Here is a 21,220-nt window from a genome sequence, read left to right as displayed (position 1 = left end):
AAGCTGGACGACACGACTGGTCTTCACTCTTCTGTTTGAGTGATGTTTGATTCCTGCATCTTTTTAGGAGAATATTGACTGAAAATAGAACTGAAGATACACTGTGAGCAGCAGCCTGACTTTAGTGAGTCAAATGACAGTGAACTGAAGCCTCAGCGTCAGCTTCCACACGAACACGACGTCCAGAGGTGCGTGGAATGTCTTTATTTCTGTGGTCAGTTATCATATTAAAAAAGTGTTCAAGTAAAATCAGACTCAGAGTCTGTGAATACAAAACCGTCAGAGTTCAATGAATAAATAAGAAGAGCACTTTGTTCATAAATAGAAAGTCAATAAATAAATAAATAAATAGAATGTGAGTGGAAGCCGGCAGAGTGCGTCTCTCACAGAGAGACAGAACGAATGATGGCGACAGTCAAACTGGTGGATGAGACGCGTCAGTGGTGGCGTTGAGTCGGTGTAGAGCGCCTCCTGCTGCTTTCAGCTGAAGCTCTGATGAAGACCACCAGCAGGTCCAGCTGGTCCAGGTGCAGTTTAGTTGCCTTCCTGATCAGCTCCCAGGACGCAGTACTACCACCCTGTACACACAGAACTACAGTCAGCGCTCCGACTTATACCCAGTGCATACAGAGCTACAGCTTGTACTACTACACTACATGTACTCACAGTGCGGCTCAGCGTACTTCTCTTCAGTCTCCTGTAGTATTTCCCCAGTTTGCTGTCTGCTCGCTTGTTAGTCGACACCTGAAGACAAAGCAAAGGTCAGATGGTTTCGTTTGAAGTTCAGAATGTAAAAGGAAATGAAGTGGATGTGAAATGAAAGATGAAGCTGAAGTTTGATGAAGTTAAAACGTTTGTCGAAGTAAAGCTGCCGAGAGGAGAAGTGTGAGCAGTGAAAGGACCTGACAGGACAGTTGAAGTGGTCAAAAAGAGGGAAGTCTCAGTTGAAGCGTAAGTCCTGAATGATGTCATCTGGCACGTTGGTGGAAGTAGTGTAAGTATTGTGTAGTATCAGTATACTGAAGTAAAAGGCTGGAGTGTCTCCAAGTGTGAGAGCTTTAAAGGACTTCAAGTATCAGCTGAAGTGAAGAGCTGAAAGGAGCTGAAGCATGTCTGTCTGTCTGTCTGTCTGTCTGTCTGTCTACTCACACAGCCATTGAGCTCTTCTGTCTGTCTGTGGATGTTCATCAGGAAGTCTTCGGTCTTGACGGTGTCCCAGTTAGCAGAGGACAGGTTGTCATGGTGATAAAGATCAGAAATCAGCTCCAGACTGTCTCTGATGAAAACCAACTGGGACTCTACCTGGAGAGAGAGAGAGACAGACAGACAGACAGGTGTGAATCCTGGCTTTCTGACTGGCTGAGAGAGCTGATGTCATCATTGTAATGACAGCTGCACTTTGTTTCTATGTTTGTATGTAAATGAGTCCTGAAGCGTGTCGCTGTGAACATGTGAACGATAACGAACGACTGGAGGAGCAGAGGTCACATGAAGGAAGTGTAAGCGCGCTCACTGCTGAGAATCTGCACTTAAAGACTGAAAGAAGCCGAAGCGGCAGCTGAAGACACGTTGAAAGACGATGAAGTTTCAGCTCGAATGAAATCAGGTTCAAGTGTCAGTTAAATGTAAGCGCTGAGAGAAGTTGAAGTGAAAGTGCTGAAGAGCTGCAGACTGATCGCAATGAGTCGAGGAGCATGAGATGAAAGCAGGTGAAGTGTGTGTCGAGGAGCATGAGATGAAAGCAGGTGAAGTGTGTGTCGAGGAGCATGAGATGAAAGCAGGTGAAGTGTGTGTCGAGGAGCATGAGATGAAAGCAGGTGAAGTGTGTGTCGAGGAGCATGAGATGAAAGCAGCTGATTGTCAGACAGAAAGACGGATGGATTGATGGACGGATGGATTACCTCAGCCTTGTACATGCTTTCGTAGAGTTTGTAAGGAAAGGAAACTGGACTCCTGTCTTTCGTCAGCTCACCGCCCTGAAACATGAAGACAGAACAGACGACGCTTCATTTCACCACATCACACACTTTACAAAGCATTGCCAACTGAAGCGGCTCCACTGCTCTCATTTATCTCCGTTTGTTGCTCATTTTTCTTCAATCTGTCGTAAAAACCGAAGCGGACAAACATTGAATGTTGGTCCTGACCAACACTGAGCTCGCGCAAATACTTTTCTCATCCACAAACATTTTTGAAAGAAGAAAAATGAACAAATGTGACAAAATGGTCCATTTAACATCAAATGTGCGTCCAAATGTCTCCTGAATGGACGTTTGCACACACGTGAACACACACGGCCTGTTTGTAACACCCTGATGCTCAGGGTGAGATTCAGTGCTCTGATCTTTGTCTCGTCCATCTTTGTCCTCACAGAGGACTCAGATGTTTGCTGCTGGTGTAGTTTCTTTCAGCTCCACTAGATGTTACTAATGAGTCACCAGCACCTTTAAAGGGCCACTTGACAGTTTTTAAGTCTTTGTCTGTCAGGACCAACAGTCCCGGGTCCATCAGTCTGTTATTGTCCGCCATCGTTCCTCCGTCCCCACTTTCAGCCTGAAACTTTGTGTCCTCTGCTCGTCCATGACCATGAGGACGATCCAGTTTGAAATATGAGCTCATTTATGGAAATATCTGAAATCTATATGGAGACATGTACAAACTATGTTGTGTTTACGTCAAAGGTTTAATACGCGTCGATATACAGAATATTTATAGTCTGTGACCTCCTGAACAATTATTTGGACGCCCGCAAGGACCTCAAGGACCTTCAAGGACCCCTGATTCCTCCTCCAGGACCCCCTGACCCTCTTTATGTACACCTGAAAGGTCCTCCTGGAGTCTCTTCAAGGACCCTGGAAGCTCCTCCAGGACCTCGTGTCAGCGTGTCGTCATACTCACCATGACAAGCACCAGAGTCTGAGAGGCGTTGCTTAGGCGACGATAGTGTCTGAGCCAATCACAGCAGAGAGCAGGAGCCAGAGCGCCGCAGAGGACGACGAGCAGGCCGGTCCAGCTGAACATGACGAAGATGACGATGAGGATGAAGGTGACGACGGTGGCTGCAGACTGAGCTCTGCTGTGTGTCAGTGTCTCCAACATGGTGCCGCAGGTCACTTTTATTCCAGACAGGAAAGAGAAAACAGATCAGAGTGAAAGACGAAAAGTCCCCCACTGTTTCCACTCTCACTTTCCACACACACACACACGCCCGCGCACACACACGCCCGCGCACACACACACCTGCACACACACACACACACACACACACACACACACACACACACACACAGAGTGTGCACAGTACATTAATAATATTAATAAAGTGATTATTTGTTGGTAAAGTTTTCTTTTGAAAGCAGTGACTCTGGCAGTGCAGCGAGCAGAAGTATATGATGGAAGTAAAAGTACATCAGAAGTGTACATTATTGGAGTAAATGTACTTTGTTTGTGTCCTCCACTGATGGAAATGTTGTTTGTCCACACAGCCAGGATTTGTTTCTACTGCACAAATATTAAATCTCTTCATTATATTTTGATTGAATTCTGTGATTTTCAGCTGATTTCAGTTCAGTTTCAAGACACTGAATGTAAAAACAGCAGCATGGCCTTTGAATGAAGCCCACTGTTGGAAATATGATGAAAAACAGACTTCAGATCAGCATCAGTCATCATTTAAAGTGGAACAATGACATGAATCGGTGAGTGTTTTAGACATGAATGAATGAATGACGTCATGTTTTGTACATGTTATAAACCATGTTTGTGCTGATCAATCTGCTCATGTGGGAACTTTGTTGAGTGCTGTGAAGTCCCTTCACTTTCATTTTCCAAACACATCACAGGAAGTCAAAGACAGCTCTACAAAATAAGAGCCAACGCTTCTTCTCTGCCAACAAAGGTTTCACTGAACAGACGTGAAACGTTTTGTGTTTGTGTAACTTGAGTATGTTGAAGATGTGGAACTCCAAGGTGACAGGAAACGCGGAGTGTCTACACTATCAGGCCTTCTGTTGGAGCTGTTGTGCTTTTATTCTGAAGGCAGCATCTCGTCATTTGATGGCAGTTTCCTGTTTCTCTGGAGTTACATTGACAGATGATGTCAGCCTCGTTTTCACTTTCTGCTTGTCAAGGAAACTGTCATCAGTGATGCAAGTACAGTGTGTGTGTGTGTGTGTGTGTGTGCGTGTGTGTGTGTGTGTGTTCAAAGTGTGGTGCTCTGACACTGGTGTGAAAATAATAATCTTAACAATAATAATCATGTATGTGAGACACGTGTCGTCTTTTATTCTCTTTGTTTTTTGACTTTTTTAAATAAAAGGAACACTTCCTGTCTTTGACCCTGAGCTTTGATTCGTTTATGTCTCATTTTCATTTTTTCAGTTTAAGTTGAAAAACTTCGATGTTATTTATAAACTCGGGTTAGTTTGTTTATATTTCATGCTTTTATTGTGAAATCCTGTGCAACTTTCCTAAAGTGCCTCATCAGGAAATCTTTACGTTTGTAAAAATGCGTGCACATTATTAAATGACTGTGTTTCTTGTTCTAAATAGAAGTACTTCAGTGTATATCTGTGTACTCTCTGACGCGTTCTGCAGGCGTCATGGCCGCCACGGTTCTGACATCACGATGACCGTGAATGTGCTGCGGAAACAAAAACGTCTTTTTCATGTTTGTCTGTTTTTCTTTTTTCATCCCAAGTCTTCGGATTGTGTCGTCGACGCCGCTGACGCTGCTGACGTCGCTCTTCGTCACTCGAGGCCAGCAGGAGTCCATTTGAGGCCGTGGGTTCGGCGTGAGTGTCCACGGCGCCCTCTGGTGGGACAGACTCGCCGTTCGGTCACGTCACTCCGCCTGCAGCCGTCTTGCGTCCTTTGAGGACGTTTGGGCTGGACTGAGACGGTCCACGGGGACGTTGTTGTCTTCCAGTCGGTGGTCTCTGCTGCTCTTCAGTTGATTCTTGTGCTTTTGTTTCTTTTTAATTATGCATTTCAGCAGTTTTTGACTTTTTGATAGAAACAACGTCAAACGTCTTCCTGCTCAGTCAGAAGACGTCTTCAAGCGTCCAGCGCGGATGGATGGAGGTTCAACAAACTGAGTCTATCGCTGGACTCGGAGTTTCCGGTTCCAGAACAGCTGATCTGAGTTAGTTTAATCAACTCTGAGTATGTTCACCTTGAGTTGCGCGCGTGCACAACCACTAGAAAAAAACATCATCAGTGGAGCCCGATACCACGAGTCACCATGACAACTGACAAAAAAAAGATCCAGTGATTTCCCCCTGATGGAGCTGGAGGTCTGACTGCAGGCCTGCAGGAGTCTGAGCGCATGTTTAATGTGTCAGCGCTGCAGAGAGAGAAACGGCACGAGACCGAGTCAACGCCTGAGTTTGAAGGTACGATTCCACCGACGTAACGTTCAACCGTACCTGCGATCGGAGCACACAGGTATGAATAGAAACAGGAATAAAATCTGATTTTCATTTAGGTGCAATCAACAGGGGAGAAACGAACTCTGAAGCAGCTAAAAATAAAAACTAAAAACATCATTCAGAAAGTTAAGACATGTTTTACTGAGCTATGATTGAACCTCACCTTGATTTGAATTTCATTTTTTAATTGACTTATTAAACAGAGCAAATATTCATTCAGTGGCTTCTTCATGTAGTAATTTAAAGCTCTGCCAACATGTTGTTTTAACGCGTCATCTCACTGAGCAGATTAACTCTTGATACAATGTTTACACGTTTTTATTTCATACGTATTGAAGTCATTTAAAATGTGACGACGTGTCCACCAACACTCGATAAAATACTAATTTAAAAGAGATTAACATCTGAGTTCTGCTCAGCCAACAGAAACAAGGCAGAGGCCCGAAAAACGGGCCTCTGACAGGCGGAGGAGCCGGCCCTCAGCCAAGACCGTGACCGACGGTGAGGGCGTCCCCGGGGGAGGCTCACCTGAGCCTGTCACCCCCAGGACACGAGGGCCCACATCAGACACAAGTGTACACTTGTGTCTTTTTGAAAAATAAAACTTATATATAAAACTATATAGAATAGGGTTAGGGGGAAATGTGTTAATGGTTGAACTATACTACAAATCCTGACTAATCCTAATAATCCTAATAAATTAAAAGGCGGCAGCGTTCGAACAGATATTCCTCTGGAAACAGGAAATCTAATCTGGGTTTGAAGATTCATTTCCAATCAGTTTGGCTTCGATATCAATCAGATTGGGAGTGAACGGGCGATCGATGTCTGACAGCTTTCTCAGAGTTTCAGTCAGCTCTCTTTCTGGAACAACAATCAGGGTCACCTGAGCACAGGTGAGCCCCGGACACACCCACTGCACCAAACACCCTGACAATGATTGGTCCAGTGTGTGTGTGTGTGTGTGTGTGTGTGTGTGTGTGTGTTGTACTGTGTTGTGTAGTGAAGTGTGTGTATGTGTGTGTAGTGAAGTGAAGGGGCGGGGTCTCAGACGGGAAACAGGAAGTGAGTGCAGACTCAGGTTGTCGTGATTTTGTTGATTTAACGGTTTAAGCGGCTCGAGCCTCTTCACTTCCTGTATCAGAGAGCAGAGTGAGCGCGCGCTGGGTGTGGCACGTGGACCCTGTCCGTCTCTGAGGTTTGGTCCGTTTCATGTCTGTCTTTGCCTCTGGAAGTCGGTACCGTCTCCGGGCCTGTCTCCGGGTCTGTTTCCGGTTGTCGCGCTGTGTTCGGTGGGTTGATTGACAGTCGGGTCCGGATCGGGACTCGCGCGCAACGCGGAAATAACCCCGGCGTGACCGTTAGATGCTGAGAAGAGGATAAATAATCGGTGAGTGATGGCCGTTTGGCACTCTGACGTCATACACCTGGACAGTGTCGTCAGATGGAGGTGAGCTGGAGTTTCTAGTGGAGCAGCAGACCTCAGACCAGCTGCCTCAGTCTGTCACGGACTCTGGGCTCCCGGTCTTAAAACGGCCCTTTTGTCTATGAAGTCTGGTACAGAGAGCTGGTTTCTCTGGACGGTGATTGATCTATCGGCCTATTGATCGTGTCTGATCACTTATTGATTGTCTCAGCCTTTCAGATACTGAAACAGACGACTGGACACGTTTGTTTTCTTTATTAATCCAGTTTTAATAGTGATGCAGTCACATGACTACAAACCTACCTGTGTCTCACCTTTGTTTGAGATCAGTGTTTCCTGTGGATGTTCACGTAAATTTGGGCTGAATTTAGAGACGCAAGGACTCATCACACTCACCAGCTCGTTCCTCTCTCTCTCTCTCTCTCTCTCTCTCTCTCTCTCTCTCTCTCTGCTCGCTCCTCCGTTGCTTCCTGTTTGCAGCTGTTTCCTGAAACACACATGAACTGTCCTCCGTAATGTGTGTGTGTGTGTGTGTGTGTGTGTGTGTGTGTGTGTCATGGTCTGATCTACAACAGAGAGAACCTGAATCAAGACCAGGTCTAACTGCTGCCTGTGCTGCTGGTCTGGACTGAAGGTTCTGGATCAGGACTGTCCTCGTCTGTGAGATGAACCTGTTGAACGTCAAAGTGGTGACTGTGGTCCTGCTGTCAGCTCTGCTGCTGGGGTGAGTTCACCTACTAATACTTCTACTAGTACTGCGACTACTACATCAGCACATCTTCATCCTGACAGAAGAAACAGTCTCTCTACGACCTGTGGCCAGGTGTGACCTGCACCTGAAACACTGAGGTCGTTTACAGATTCAGAGACTCTGAGCAGCGGAGTGACAGTTTACATCGATACTCAACAAATAAAAACCAAAACACAGCCCAAATTTAATAAACAGTCTTACACCCACATGAGGTGGGTTGGCCTTTTTTGAGAAAGAGTTAATGCTCTGAATGGAAGACAGAAACACCTGAAGAAGATGAGGAAGAAGAAGAAGCTGTTTCCTCTGTCGCCGTCTTTCTGCATATTTCCATCACATCAGATCCTGAAGACGTCTCTCCTTCGTTCTGTCCACTGCGTCTGGTTTTGGTTCTTTGTTCCTCGTCCTGAACCTCCTGTCATAAATGTCAGCTGATGCCTGGTGGTGTTCAGCCTGGTGGTGTGCAGCCTGGTGGTGTTCAGCCTGGTGGTGTTCAACATGGTGGTGTTCAGCCTGATGGTGTTCAACGTGGTGGTGTTCAGCCTGATGGTGTGCAGCCTGGTGGTGTTCAGCCTGGTGGTGTTCAACATGGTGGTGTTCAGCCTGATGGTGTTCAACGTGGTGGTGTGCAGCCTGATGGTGTTCAACGTGGTGGTGTGCAGCCTGGTGGTGTTCAACGTGGTGGTGTTCAGCCTGATGGTGTGCAGCCTGGTGGTGTTCAGCCTGGTGGTGTTCAACATGGTGGTGTGCAGCCTGGTGGTGTGCAGCCTGATGGTGTTCAGCCTGGTGGTGTGCAGCCTGATGGTGTTCAGCCTGGTGGTGTTCAACGTGGTGGTGTGCAGCCTGATGGTGTTCAACGTGGTGGTGTGCAGCCTGGTGGTGTTCAACGTGGTGGTGTTCAGCCTGGTGGTGTTCAACGTGGTGGTGTGCAGCCTGGTGGTGTTCAGCCTGGTGGTGTTCAACGTGGTGGTGTTCAGCCTGGTGGTGTGCAGCCTGATGGTGTGCAGCCTGGTGGTGTTCAGCCTGGTGGTGTTCAGCCTGGTGGTGTTCAACATGGTGGTGTGCAGCCTGGTGGTGTGCAGCCTGATGGTGTTCAGCCTGGTGGTGTGCAGCCTGATGGTGTTCAGCCTGGTGGTGTTCAACGTGGTGGTGTGCAGCCTGATGGTGTTCAACGTGGTGGTGTGCAGCCTGGTGGTGTTCAACGTGGTGGTGTGCAGCCTGGTGGTGTTCAGCCTGGTGGTGTTCAACGTGGTGGTGTTCAGCCTGGTGGTGTGCAGCCTGATGGTGTGCAGCCTGGTGGTGTTCAACGTGGTGGTGTGCAGCCTGGTGGTGTGCAGCCTGGTGGTGTGCAGCCTGATGGTGTGCAGCCTGGTGGTGTTCAACGTGGTGGTGTGCAGCCTGATGGTGTGCAGCCTGGTGGTGTTCAACGTGGTGGTGTGCAGCCTGGTGGTGTTCAGCCTGGTGGTGTTCAACGTGATGGTGTGCAGCCTGATGGTGTGCAGCCTGGTGGTGTTCAACGTGATGGTGTGCAGCCTGATGGTGTGCAGCCTGGTGGTGTTCAACGTGGTGGTGTGCAGCCTGGTGGTGTTCAACGTGATGGTTTGCAGCCTGGTGGTGTTCAGCCTGGTGGTGTTCAGCCTGATGGTGTTCAGCCTGGTGGTGTGCAGCCTGATGGTGTTCAGCCTGATGGTGTGCAGCCTGATGGTGTTCAGCCTGATGGTGTTCAGCCTGGTGGTGTGCAGCCTGGTGGTGTTCAACGTGGTGGTGTGCAGCCTGGTGGTGTTCAACGTGGTGGTGTGCAGCCTGGTGGTGTTCAGCCTGGTGGTGTGCAGCCTGGTGGTGTTCAACGTGGTGGTGTGCAGCCTGGTGGTGTTCAGCCTGGTGGTGTTCAACGTGATGGTGTGCAGCCTGATGGTGTGCAGCCTGGTGGTGTTCAGCCTGGTGGTGTTCAACGTGATGGTGTGCAGCCTGATGGTGTGCAGCCTGATGGTGTTCAACGTGATGGTGTGCAGCCTGGTGGTGTTCAGCCTGGTGGTGTTCAGCCTGATGGTGTTCAACGTGGTGGTGTGCAGCCTGATGGTGTTCAGCCTGGTGGTGTTCAACGTGGTGGTGTGCAGCCTGATGGTGTGCAGCCTGGTGGTGTTCAACGTGATGGTGTTCAGCCTGGTGGTGTTCAGCCTGATGGTGTTCAGCCTGGTGGTGTTCAGCCTGGTGGTGTGCAGCCTGATGGTGTGCAGCCTGGTGGTGTTCAACGTGGTGGTGTGCAGCCTGGTGGTGTTCAGCCTGGTGGTGTTCAACGTGATGGTGTGCAGCCTGATGGTGTGCAGCCTGGTGGTGTTCAGCCTGGTGGTGTTCAACGTGATGGTGTGCAGCCTGATGGTGTGCAGCCTGGTGGTGTTCAACGTGGTGGTGTGCAGCCTGATGGTGTGCAGCCTGGTGGTGTTCAACGTGATGGTGTGCAGCCTGATGGTGTGCAGCCTGGTGGTGTTCAACGTGATGGTGTGCAGCCTGGTGGTGTTCAGCCTGGTGGTGTTCAGCCTGATGGTGTTCAGCCTGGTGGTGTGCAGCCTGATGGTGTTCAGCCTGATGGTGTTCAGCCTGGTGGTGTTCAGCCTGGTGGTGTGCAGCCTGATGGTGTGCAGCCTGGTGGTGTTCAACGTGGTGGTGTGCAGCCTGATGGTGTTCAGCCTGGTGGTGTTCAACGTGGTCGTGTTCAGCCTGGTGGTGTTCAGCTGACCACGCCGCCCTCTGGCCAGGTGTTGGCGCCGCCCGTCAGCACAGAGGACACGGGACGTTGGGCTGGACATTAACAGGACGTCTAATTTCTACAAAACGGTTCATGAAGATTAACGACGAAGACGAAAACAACACAGAATAAATAAAGAGGAAGGAGTTGACAGAGTCCAGACCCTCGTCAATAATCCACTGATCAGTTATCGATCGCTGCTGCTTCACGTGACGCCGTCCTCACTCTGAGGTATTGATCAGCTGAACTTCCTCTTATTGATGATTCATGTTTTCTGTTTGAATCCACAGAGTGCTGTACTGCTACATCTCCCAGACCCACAGGTAACACACACACCTAGACCTGGACTCTGGACCCTGACCTGGACTCTGGACCCTGACCTGGACCCTGGACCCTGACCTGGACTCTGGACCTTGACCTGGACCCTGGACCCTGACCTGGACCCTGACCTGGACTCTGGACCCTGACCTGGACTCTGACCTGGACCTGGTTTAGAATTTTAACTGTTTAAATTTGATTATTTTCATTTTATTTAATTCTTTGGTCCAAACAATCAAAGAATGTTTCAAGAGTCCAAAATGAAATTATTGTTGTGTCTGTCTGTCTGTCTGTGTGTCTGTCTGTCTGTCTCTGTGTGTCTGTCTCTGTCTGTCTGTCTCTCTCTCTCTGTGTCTCTGTGTGTGTCTCTCTGTGTTGCAGGTTTGTGTCCTTCCAGCTTCAGGACTTAAAAGCTGACAGCAGGTCAGTAACAAACTCTGTCCTCTCTGTTGTCTTTGTCCTGGGTTTGGACTGTCAGGCTCAGCAGCCGACTGACTGTCCCACAGAGCAGCAGTTACCTGTTCACCTGTTACCAGTCAGCTTAGACTGGGTGGTGTTTGTCCTCAGGACAAGACGGTCCTCATTCCAGGCTGGTCTGAGGTCTGTGCACACCGAGGTCCGTCCAAGTCAGAACAGGACAGACCTGAAAGTTTGACGAGTGTCTGCAAAGACGTTCCTGAACCTCCTCAACACTTCGGTCTTTGGTTTCGCTGCTTCGCGGCTTCGTTTGGTCAACATATTTAATATCTAATCTGGAAGAAGTTTGTTCTCAGTCAGCTGTTTTCTCCCAGAATCAAACCAAAAGCAGCCAAACTGGCCTGCAGTCCAGTTCATGGCCTGAGCACATCTTTCACTGTTTTTGGTTTCATCAACTAGACAATCAGTTAATTGAAACGTTAATGAACCAGTCAATACAGACCAAAAATACATCAACATTGTACTTTAACCCTCCTCAGTTTATCATGTTTAATCAGTACAGAAGCATGGAATCAATAGTTCATCCCACTAAAATGTAGTTAACTGATGCTGATTATTTCCTAATCACAATCAAAAGACATTGTTTATGAAGTTACAAAGAGTTTTATGGTTGAACCAGAAGGCGATGAGGGAAAATAAGACAAAAACACATGAGATGGATTAGGGTTAACGAGGGTCAGGGTTAACGAGGGTCAGGGTTAACAGGGGTCAGGGTTAACGAGGGTCAGGGTTAACGAGGGTCAGGGTTAACAGGGGTCAGGGTTAACGAGGGTCAGGGTTAGGGTTAGCAAAAATGCTGATAAAACAGATGAAGACGGAATTCATATAAATAAAAGCATCAATGAAAAGCCTTTTGTGTATTAGTACAGCATGTGTTACTGTGTTGTCACTGATCAGCTCAGACACACTTCACTGATTCCAGGACACTTTGGACTGTGTTTAAAACATGAATAAAAACAGAAAGTTATCCCTCAGCATCCGCAGAGCTCCAGTCTTCAGCAGGTTCAGGTGTGACCACATGGTGACACCTGGTGGCCACTGTGGAGAACTACAACAAAGCAGACGACACTGATATCTTATTGAATATTATTTTATTCATGTTACAGTGTAGACGGGACAGAACTCACATAAGAAACAAAACAATACGAAAAGTAGCACGAAACAACCATTAGACTGAAATAAAGACCTCAAATTCTTCTGTCATGTGTGTTTAATATACAGAACAGAGTATTAGTACCCAGGAGTGAAGTGCATGTCAGTGCTGTCCCTTCATGTATGAAGCTGAATATGAGATGCACACAGGCAGAGCTCTGTCATGAACAGATGTGTGATGGAACATAAACGCCACCTTCTGACTCCAGCAGGAGAAAACAAAGACACCGTTTGATGGATTTTCAAAGTTCATGTTCAGCAGCAGCTGTCACAGTAAAGCCCTGCTGGTGTCCACGTTGGTTTCATCTTTATTTGATCTGCTGCCACTGACTTTGTTTTGAAGGTGGGGTCAGTGGGTTTTGGAGCGTGTTCATTGGACAGCGCGGTTCTGTGATGGCAGCAGCTGGTTCTCAGGGCGTCACAGGTGTGGTGTTGTTATCATAGAGCGGCCTGTTCATAGGCTGGCTGCACAGGTGGATTTGCACCTGTTAGCTAGTTTGGACCTCAGCTACAGAGATGTTAGGAAGTGAGCTGTGATGCCCTACAGCGTCCAATCAGCTCTCAGAGATGCTGACAGTGAGGATGCAGCAAGCTGTCAAGATGATGATGATAATGGTTTGATGGTGAGTGTGTGTTCAGGTGTATAGGACAGGTGAACTAACACACCTGTGCTCAGACTGCAGAGAGAATACTGTTGTTTGTGGTTGTGGACATTCAGTGAAGATGTTTAGTTATTAATAAATAATAATTCTTGATCATTCATCAAAATGATGACTGTGTGTGTGTGTGTGTGTGTGTGTGTGTGTGTGTCCTGCAGATCTGCTGAAGTCCATCCTGACAGTCATGAGTTCCACCTGGTGGCTCCTGAGCAGTAAGTACCTTCATCCCCATCCCCATCAGCTTTAGTATTAACCAGTTTGACCAGTTTGACTGCAGTGTCCACACAGGAAGTGTGCTTGTAGCCAACACAAGCACTTACACATGACAATGACATCACGTGACGATGCGTGGCGTCTGCAGTGTCTGTGTTGCAGGTCACAGACACAGTTATTACATCTGTCCCTCACACACTCACGCACACACTCTGGGACAGGTCCCGACCTCTGAGTGGGACATCACTGAGACAGATCGCTCATCAACAGGAACCAGACTGGTGTTCATGTGACCTGTTGACAGCTTCAGATTCAGATGCTGAGCGTTGACAGTGTAACGATGTCTCTGTCAGACTAGTATGGAACAGTATGAAAGGAGTGCAGCTCTGCTGAAGAGTGGTGTCCATCAGGTGCTCCTCAGTTTGGGGATCCACTAGAACTTCCACAGTTGAATCAGAGTTGAATCTGGGGGAGTTGGAAATTTATCATGAAGTTAACTCCAAATAATTGATCGCGGCATCTTCCTTCAAATGAAACCCCTCAGTACAGAGGAATTCTGGGCGATGAAGTCTTCAACATTGAAACTGTTGGGATTGCATCCTGAAAGCCTCGATCTAACACTGAAATCTGATCACTGATGAACGTCCCGATCTCCTTCCTGCTCTTCAGAGGACAAACCCTTTAGATCTTAATGACTCCATTCATTCTCCTCTTGCACCACCATCAGGACATTTTTAGCTCTGCTACAGTTAAGACCCTATAACAGATAAGTCATGATGAGTCTGACGAGGATCTGTTTGTGTTTCAGTGTGCGGTACAAACAGCCCAGCATCACACAGGGGTGAGCATCACTCACAGCTGTTCCTCATGTTGTTGTTACGAGAGTCTTGACAACGTCTTTGTTGTTGATATTGTTAGTTATTCTGTGTCTTTAATCACAGTCGTACCGATGTGGTGTCAGTGACACCCTGGCTGGCTCCTATTGTCTGGGAGGGAACCTTTAACCCGGTTCTATTGGACAGCATCTACAAACCACAGAACATCAGCATCGCAGCTACTGTGTTTGCAGTTGGAAAGTAAGTATGAAATCACAGCATTGGTTTCCAGGCAGCCCTCAGCACCTGTGACCTGTGACGTGGAGGTGACCTCTGTGGCCTTCTGGACAGGTACATCATGTTCCTGAAAAACTTCCTCGAGACTGCAGAGCAGCACTTCTTTGTTGGTTTCAAGGTGCACATATATGTGTTCACTGACCGACCAAAGGAGGTGCCCCAAGTCAAAATGGCCACTGACAGACAGGTAAACGGATGATGCAAATGAAATGATGCTGTTACTAAACAAAGCCAGTGCACAGTATGAGTCAAAGCAACATATTTACGCTGATCGCAGCTCTTAAACACATCTACTTTTTGGAGTTCTGATCTGTTGTCAGAGATAAACTCTGTCATGTCGGTCGTGTTCTCGGTCATGTTTTGTTGTTTCAAATTCCAAAAAGAACTGCAGTTTTTCTGGACGTTTGATACCCAGTTATTACTTCCTTGTCTGCATTCAGCTGACGGTGCATTCGGTGCCCAGCTCGAACCGTTGGCAGGAGATCTCTGCTCGAAGGATGGAACTCATCCAGATGCTGATAGAGGAGACGGTTCACAGCAACACTGACTACATCTTCTGTCTGGACGTCGACTCTCAGTTCCACGGCCGCTGGGGGACTGAGTCACTGGGTGGACTGGTCGCTGTGATACATCCAGGTCAGTAGATGGTACCGGTCCTCCAGCACCAAAGTACACCATCCTCACCCAGTGTGAAGTTCAGCAGAATCTCCTAAACAGAAACGTATCCCTGCCCAAACTACCCGAGCATGTTTGCTGCCACCTTCTGGAATCGAATCACTATGACTTTTTTATAGATCGGATACAAAAAGTGTCGTGCCAGAAAGAACCAACGTTAGAATCCTAAAAATGACCAAATGACTAACTGATGTTAGGTTTGTTTTTTAATTGGATCAATTATTTGTTCTATAGACGCGTACAGCTGTACCTGTCCAGGTGAAGTCTGGATTCTGCATCAGGCTTTTCGTGATCTCACCTTATATTCAGGTATGTTCCTCACATTCATTTCTACTTGTGTCTGCAGGTTACTACAGGGACGACCGCAGCAGGTTCCCCTACGAGCGGAGGCCCCAGTCTAGAGCCTATGTGGCTCCTGGGGAAGGGGACTTCTACTACTGTGGGGGAGCATTCGGAGGCCTCATGCATGAAGTTCACCTGCTCACAAAAACCTGTCGCTTCAACTTCGAGGCTGATGCAAAGGAAAATATTGAAGCTGCCTGGCAGGAGGAGAGTCACCTGAACAGGTAGGCAGAGTAACACCAAATCATGGCAGTAGTGATCTTAGGGCACTTTGCATAAAGAACACGTCTGGACCATACCATAGAACCAGGGTCCGGGTGGGCGGCCATCTTCCCCACCGGTAGGGAGAGAGTGAGAGAGGAAACATTCAGTAGCACAATGCAGGTTCAGTACAGAGATGTAAAGTAGTACTAGTGTAATGTACAAATGTGTACAGATATAGGAGAGGAGAGAGGAGCTCAGTGCACATGGGAAGTTCCCTGACAGTCTAAGCCTATAGCAGCATAACTAGGAGCCTGTCCAAAGCAAGCCTGAGCCAGCCCCAACTTTAAGCTTAATCAAAGAGGAAAGCGTTAAGCCTTAAACACAGAGATTGTGTTTGCAGTAATACTGCAGTAGTGTTCCAGTCTCTGTAGTAGGATGTGATGGTCAGTGGTGTTGAATGCAGCAGTCTTTGACTTGTCACAGAGACAGTGCTCCCTCCTCACTCGAAATCCTCAAATAAAGTATTGTTACATAGAAAGTCAACAACAACTGATTGGTGACCGGTTTCTCAAGGATTTTAGAGAGAAAGGGGAGGTTAGATTCAGGTCTATACTTGGCTAAATGCCCTCGGATCAAGAGTGCCCTCTTTCTGGAGGCACCTCAACCAGCCGGCAGAGTCATCAAGACAGGTTGTTCAGGTTGTTGTCGAATTTTCTGATGACTGTACTTCCTGTTCGTGTGTGTTCAGGTACATGTGGCTTAACAAACCCAGCAAGGTGCTGTCACCTGAGTACCTATGGCAGGACTTCAAATCCAGAAATCCTGAGATTCACATCATCAGATTCTCTGGAGTTGTCAAGAACTATGCTGAGATCCGACCCAACGCCTGAGAGTCCAGACTGCCTGGACCGGACTAGATTGTACTGGACTCCACTGGAAGAGCTGAAACCCGTGAGGTCATATTTGAAAGGGTTTTGAAAAGCCTCACTACACTACTGCACACCTGTAGGAGTAATTTAGACCTGTCTCTCACACCTGAGGCCACCCACAATCCACCTCCTCTGGCTGACAATCACAGAGTCTAAATGTTAACGATTAAAAAACTGGACACTACAGAATTGAAGTGGATTAAAGAAGTATTTACTGCTGTTGGACGCTGTCCTGGCCTGTCCTGTCCCCCTTCCAGACATGGGACCTTTAGCTAACAGACCATCTTGTGTCACTTCTGCTGAGCATGTGCAACTCTTATTTAACTCTCATTTAACTTAACTATCAGGCCGTCGACACCGGATTGGTTTGACATGTTGTCAGTCACTCTCTCCTCCGCCCACAATATGACCTGGTTTTTACTTTTGTAACCGCGAGCTGAAGCGTCTGTTCTCTCACGTCTATGTTCTGTTCTTCTTCGGCACATAAACTCAGGAAACTCAGGTGACCTACACTCAGCACTGCATCCTGTGTTACACTGACTGAAACTTGCTTTCTCTGCACACCTGGTGTGGATAAGATACCAAACACAAACATGCTGCCAATGAGGATAGCGTTAGCAGGCTAATAAGGAACATTCATCATGAAAGGAGGCTAGTTATGCTAACGATACCCGACCAGTGCTAACCATTGTCAGCTCTCATATCAAGCACAAAAGCTACAAGCTGCATTCCCCAAACTGCAACCTCCACCTGCACTTCCTGCAGAACTTAATTTCTGCTCAAAACTGACTTCAAAACTTCAATCTGTCGTCTTTTTTACAATGTAGAAGTTTGCCATGTCATTGTCAAGACAGCTAGACAATTAAAGCAGGAAAACTTTATGGAGTGAAAGCTAGCTAAAGCTAAAGCTAGCTAAAGTTAAAACAAAATGTGCTTTCCTCTTGTTAGAATCTGTACTTGAAATACATGAAGTCTGAACCAACATCATGTGAATTATCAACATATTTGTAATTCTGTTTGTTATTCCACAAAGCTAAATTATTAGCTTAAATAATGATGGTTCTGCTAAAACTAACTAGCTTAGCAGAGTATCGGAAGCTGCCATCTCAGCTTTTGACTCTAGTGGAAGTCACATGACTTAAACAAACAGGACACGTGTAAAATAGATATAATCAAGTCAAATCAAAGAGCTTCCACTTTGAACTTTGAACCTCTGACATCACTTCCTGTCTTCCTCTCTGGCGATTGTGTGTTTCATTAATGTAATAACATAAATGCTTTGTTATACAAAAATAATTTGCTCTGCCTCAGTAATGATTTCCAATTTTCTTTCCATGACTTCATTGAAATACTCCAAACTATGAATTATGTCTTTCTAAAGTTTGATTGTCATGTTAAGGATCTATGATATGAAGGTTGAGAAGTCCCTGAAAGAAACATGAAATCAATTGTTTTAATTTTCATTTTTCAAAAACAGAGAAACCTTTGAATGAAGTTCTTCTTTTATTGGTTTCAGTGTAATATCTGTGTTTTAGATGATTTGACATCAAACTGTTGAACCTGATGAGCAAAACACATGACAGCTCTTCGAATTCAACTGAAAATCAGTTCATTCAAACTAAACATCATGAAATCAACGCAGGAACTTTTCTTCACAGTATAAAAGCCTAAAGACAAAAATAAAAACCAAAAACTCGACCGTAGTAAAAGATCTGTGTTCAGATACACAGAAGATCTCTATTAACTGTAAAAAGTGAAGGAAAACATTCAATAACTTTTTTTTTTTTTTTTTTTTTTTTTATCTAATTCAGTTTTCTGTTCAAATCTGCTGAATTCAGTTTCACTTTTTACTCAACTCCAACTTTTAGTTCATCAGCTTCAGTTTTTTGCTTTAATATTCTGAGTAGAAGGGCTGAACTGACTTTGTTAAACGTCCAATCAGGTCTCACAGTTTCATTCCTCAGGTGACCCTTCTCCAGGTGACGCTCATGCCTGACAGGTGAGCCTAACCTGTAATGTGTATTTTAATAACCATGCAGTATTCACTGAACGTGTGTTGGTGTTTCTGGTCGTGACTGTCAGCTGGCTCTGCAGCTCCTCAGCTTCACGGAGCTTTATTCTGAGTTCAGCTCAGCATTCATGTGTTCTGGTTCGCTCTGACAGCAGCGTTTCAGAGAACAAGCTGGAAAAAGTCACTGCTCAGTTGGTGCTCGTGTGGGATTTGTTGGGTCGTTGGCCTCCAGTGGTTTCTGCAGAGCCTCAATGTCCTCAAACTAAAACATCTGAGCAAGTTGGTGGAAAGGATCTTCATGTTTGGAGCTTTCAGCTTGTCTTCAGCTCCTTTTAAAGAAACATTAATCTTTTGCTGCGTTCAGTCCTGAAGTAAGAGTTCCCATCATGGACTGTGTTTGGCTTCACTTAACATCTTTCCACTGAAAAATAAATCCATAATCACAGCTGTGTGTAACCAGAAGAATCTTCTAAGAACACATGTGAATTCAAACATTAGGGATGCAAGGTGAGACGGTTCAGGTTTTCAGTAAACTCCCACATGCAAACATAACAGCCCATTTTACTGCCATCACAGCGTTGTGGCAGATCGGTATAAAACTGTACATATGCAGCATTTTGGATGTTTTCTTGTCTTTCAGTCCTTCAGTATGTTGTCAAAAGTCATGTGACAAACATCCTTCGGTCTTCCTGTTCAGCCCATCTTTTCTCAGCAGAAGTGACTTCCTGTCTGCCTGCTCCGGACAGGAAGTGCTTGTTTCCATATCTAACTGTGAGGCGGCGCTGCATTGACTGACTGTACGTTAAACCAGGTCCTCCAACACTGAAATGTGATGATCTGCATGGTGGGACCAGACCTCCCTTTGGGACAGCACTGAGGTGTGTCCCCACAAGGCTGGCGGAGGGCACGGCTGACGTAGCCCTACTGCTCACAAGTTCATTTTATTTTAGTTTGAACGATGATACAACGGCAGCTTTCAGTGATACAGCAAAAAACGACGTTCTTCTCTGATGGCCTTCTTTAACAGTTCCAACAAAGAAGCTAACAATGCTACATAAAGCTAGCCCCCCCGACAGGTTTTACACATCTGCCGAGAGTCTCCAGGAGGTAAAGAGCTTGAAAGCCCACGAATGAAATGAAACAAGCAGCTGTTCAGTGAGAGTCAGACTAATTTAATTTCAGACATGTTGGATGGTGGAGATGTGCAGCTTTAATGGTAGAGGGAGGAAACACACCCTCCACTTCATGTTTGGCTCATCCTTTACAGTGATAACCAACATAATGCTGGACATCTCTTAATCTGATGATGTTTAAGTTTCTCAGACGTCATGAAACAACAGAGACGTAAAACACACAGCTCCTCATGCTGACTGTGACTCCTGATGTTTGAGGATTCATTCATTCATTAATTCATTCAGCAGCTTGTGAATAAAACATGATGTTCAGAAGGTTTTTCTCTCCTCATGATGGAAACAGATGCAGCCGATAGACGGAAAACAGCTGCTGAGGCTTTCCAGACAAACTGGATTCATGTAATTTATTTCTGATTTACAGTCAGATACAGATGCAGTCAGAGTGGGAAGAGCTCAGAGACTCAGACCTCAGATCTGTTTCCTGTTTTCTGTGCTTATAAACACTGATGAATCAAGTAATCGCACAGAGTAAACCTGGTCATGTCACACGACACAAGTCAAAGACTTGTCTCTGGACTGGTCTTGTTAGATCTTACTGCTGCATTCAACACCACTGACCATCACATCCTACTACAGAGACTGGAACACTACTGCAGTATTACTGCAAACACAATCTCTGTGTTTAAGGCTTAACGCTTTCCTCTTTGATTAAGCTTAAAGTTGGGGCTGGCTCAGGCTTGCTTTGGATAGGCTCCTAGTTATGCTGCTATAGGCTTAGACTGTCAGGGGACTTCCCATGATGCACTGAGCTTCTCTATCCTCCTCTCCTATATCTGTACATATTTGTACATTACACTAGTACTACTTAACATTTCTGTGCTGTACCTGCATTGTGCTACTGAATGTTTCCTCTCTCACTTTCTCCCTACCGGTGGGAAAGATGGTCGCCCACCTGGAGGCTAACTGAGCTAACAAACAGCCACAGTTAGCAGCAGTTAACAGTTATTTTGGTAACAAGAAAGGCTTTATGTCCATCAGAAAACTGTAAGTCACAGAGAGTTAAGGTAGAGCAGCTGGAGGAAATAAGAGGGAAACCAGAAAACACTGGATCCAGTTTCACCAACATGGTGGGTTTTATGGTGCAGGAACAGGTGCAGAGCAGGAAGGGCCATCTCCAAGCTGTTATTTTAAGGTAAAATCTTTCCAGAATGTTGCTTCAATCAGTCACAGTGTGAGAAAAACATGTTTTGTTAGTTTGAACTTAAACAGAGCGACAAGTGTCTGCGATGCATTCAGGTGCAGATTTTAAGAGAAGAGAGGAAGCCTTTGATCACTTTGTTAGTTTCAGGCTGACAGAAGGGAACTGTTGTTGCCTCTGATTGGCTATTGTAGCTGCGACCACAGCAGCATCAGATAACTTCTCTGTGTGTGTGTGTGTGTGTGTGTGTGTGTGTGTGTGTGTGTGTGTGTGTGTGTGTGTGTGTACAGCGGCCACTGATGCAGCTGGAGATATTATGTGTGTGTGTGTGGTGTTTTTGTTCTTCCTCATGTCTGCTCACTGATATGTTCTAGTGTTCAGGTTGTTGGTTTCAGCCTCCTGCAGTGTCAGCACGGACATGTTCTCACGAGTATGTGAGGAAAAAAAG

At 46.3% G+C, this 21,220-nt stretch overlaps 2 protein-coding genes across 2 annotated transcripts; one reads left to right on the top strand and one right to left on the bottom strand.

The window, feature by feature from the left end:
• Positions 1-364: 364 nt before the first annotated feature.
• On the bottom strand, positions 365-3,021 carry LOC143333995 (interferon a3-like). Its single transcript, XM_076752443.1, has 5 exons — positions 2,899-3,021; positions 1,902-1,976; positions 1,150-1,302; positions 667-744; positions 365-578 (listed from the first exon to the last, which is right to left on the bottom strand). Exons 1-5 carry the CDS (start codon positions 3,019-3,021, stop codon positions 438-440), a joined length of 570 nt encoding a protein of 189 aa, XP_076608558.1. The 3' UTR covers positions 365-437.
• A 3,433-nt stretch (positions 3,022-6,454) lies between these two features.
• On the top strand, positions 6,455-17,726 carry LOC143334162 (globoside alpha-1,3-N-acetylgalactosaminyltransferase 1-like). Its single transcript, XM_076752724.1, has 11 exons — positions 6,455-6,819; positions 7,431-7,579; positions 10,640-10,672; positions 11,049-11,090; positions 13,114-13,167; positions 13,977-14,009; positions 14,110-14,244; positions 14,335-14,467; positions 14,721-14,916; positions 15,302-15,521; positions 16,250-17,726. Exons 2-11 carry the CDS (start codon positions 7,521-7,523, stop codon positions 16,389-16,391), a joined length of 1,047 nt encoding a protein of 348 aa, XP_076608839.1. The 5' UTR covers positions 6,455-6,819; positions 7,431-7,520; the 3' UTR covers positions 16,392-17,726.
• The last annotated feature ends 3,494 nt before the right edge of the window (positions 17,727-21,220 follow it).

The sequence above is a fragment of the Chaetodon auriga genome, chromosome 16 (assembly GCF_051107435.1).
Source record: "Chaetodon auriga isolate fChaAug3 chromosome 16, fChaAug3.hap1, whole genome shotgun sequence".
NCBI classification, from domain to species: Eukaryota; Metazoa; Chordata; class Actinopteri; order Chaetodontiformes; family Chaetodontidae; genus Chaetodon; species Chaetodon auriga.
This window is presented reverse-complemented; position numbering and strand designations above follow the sequence as displayed.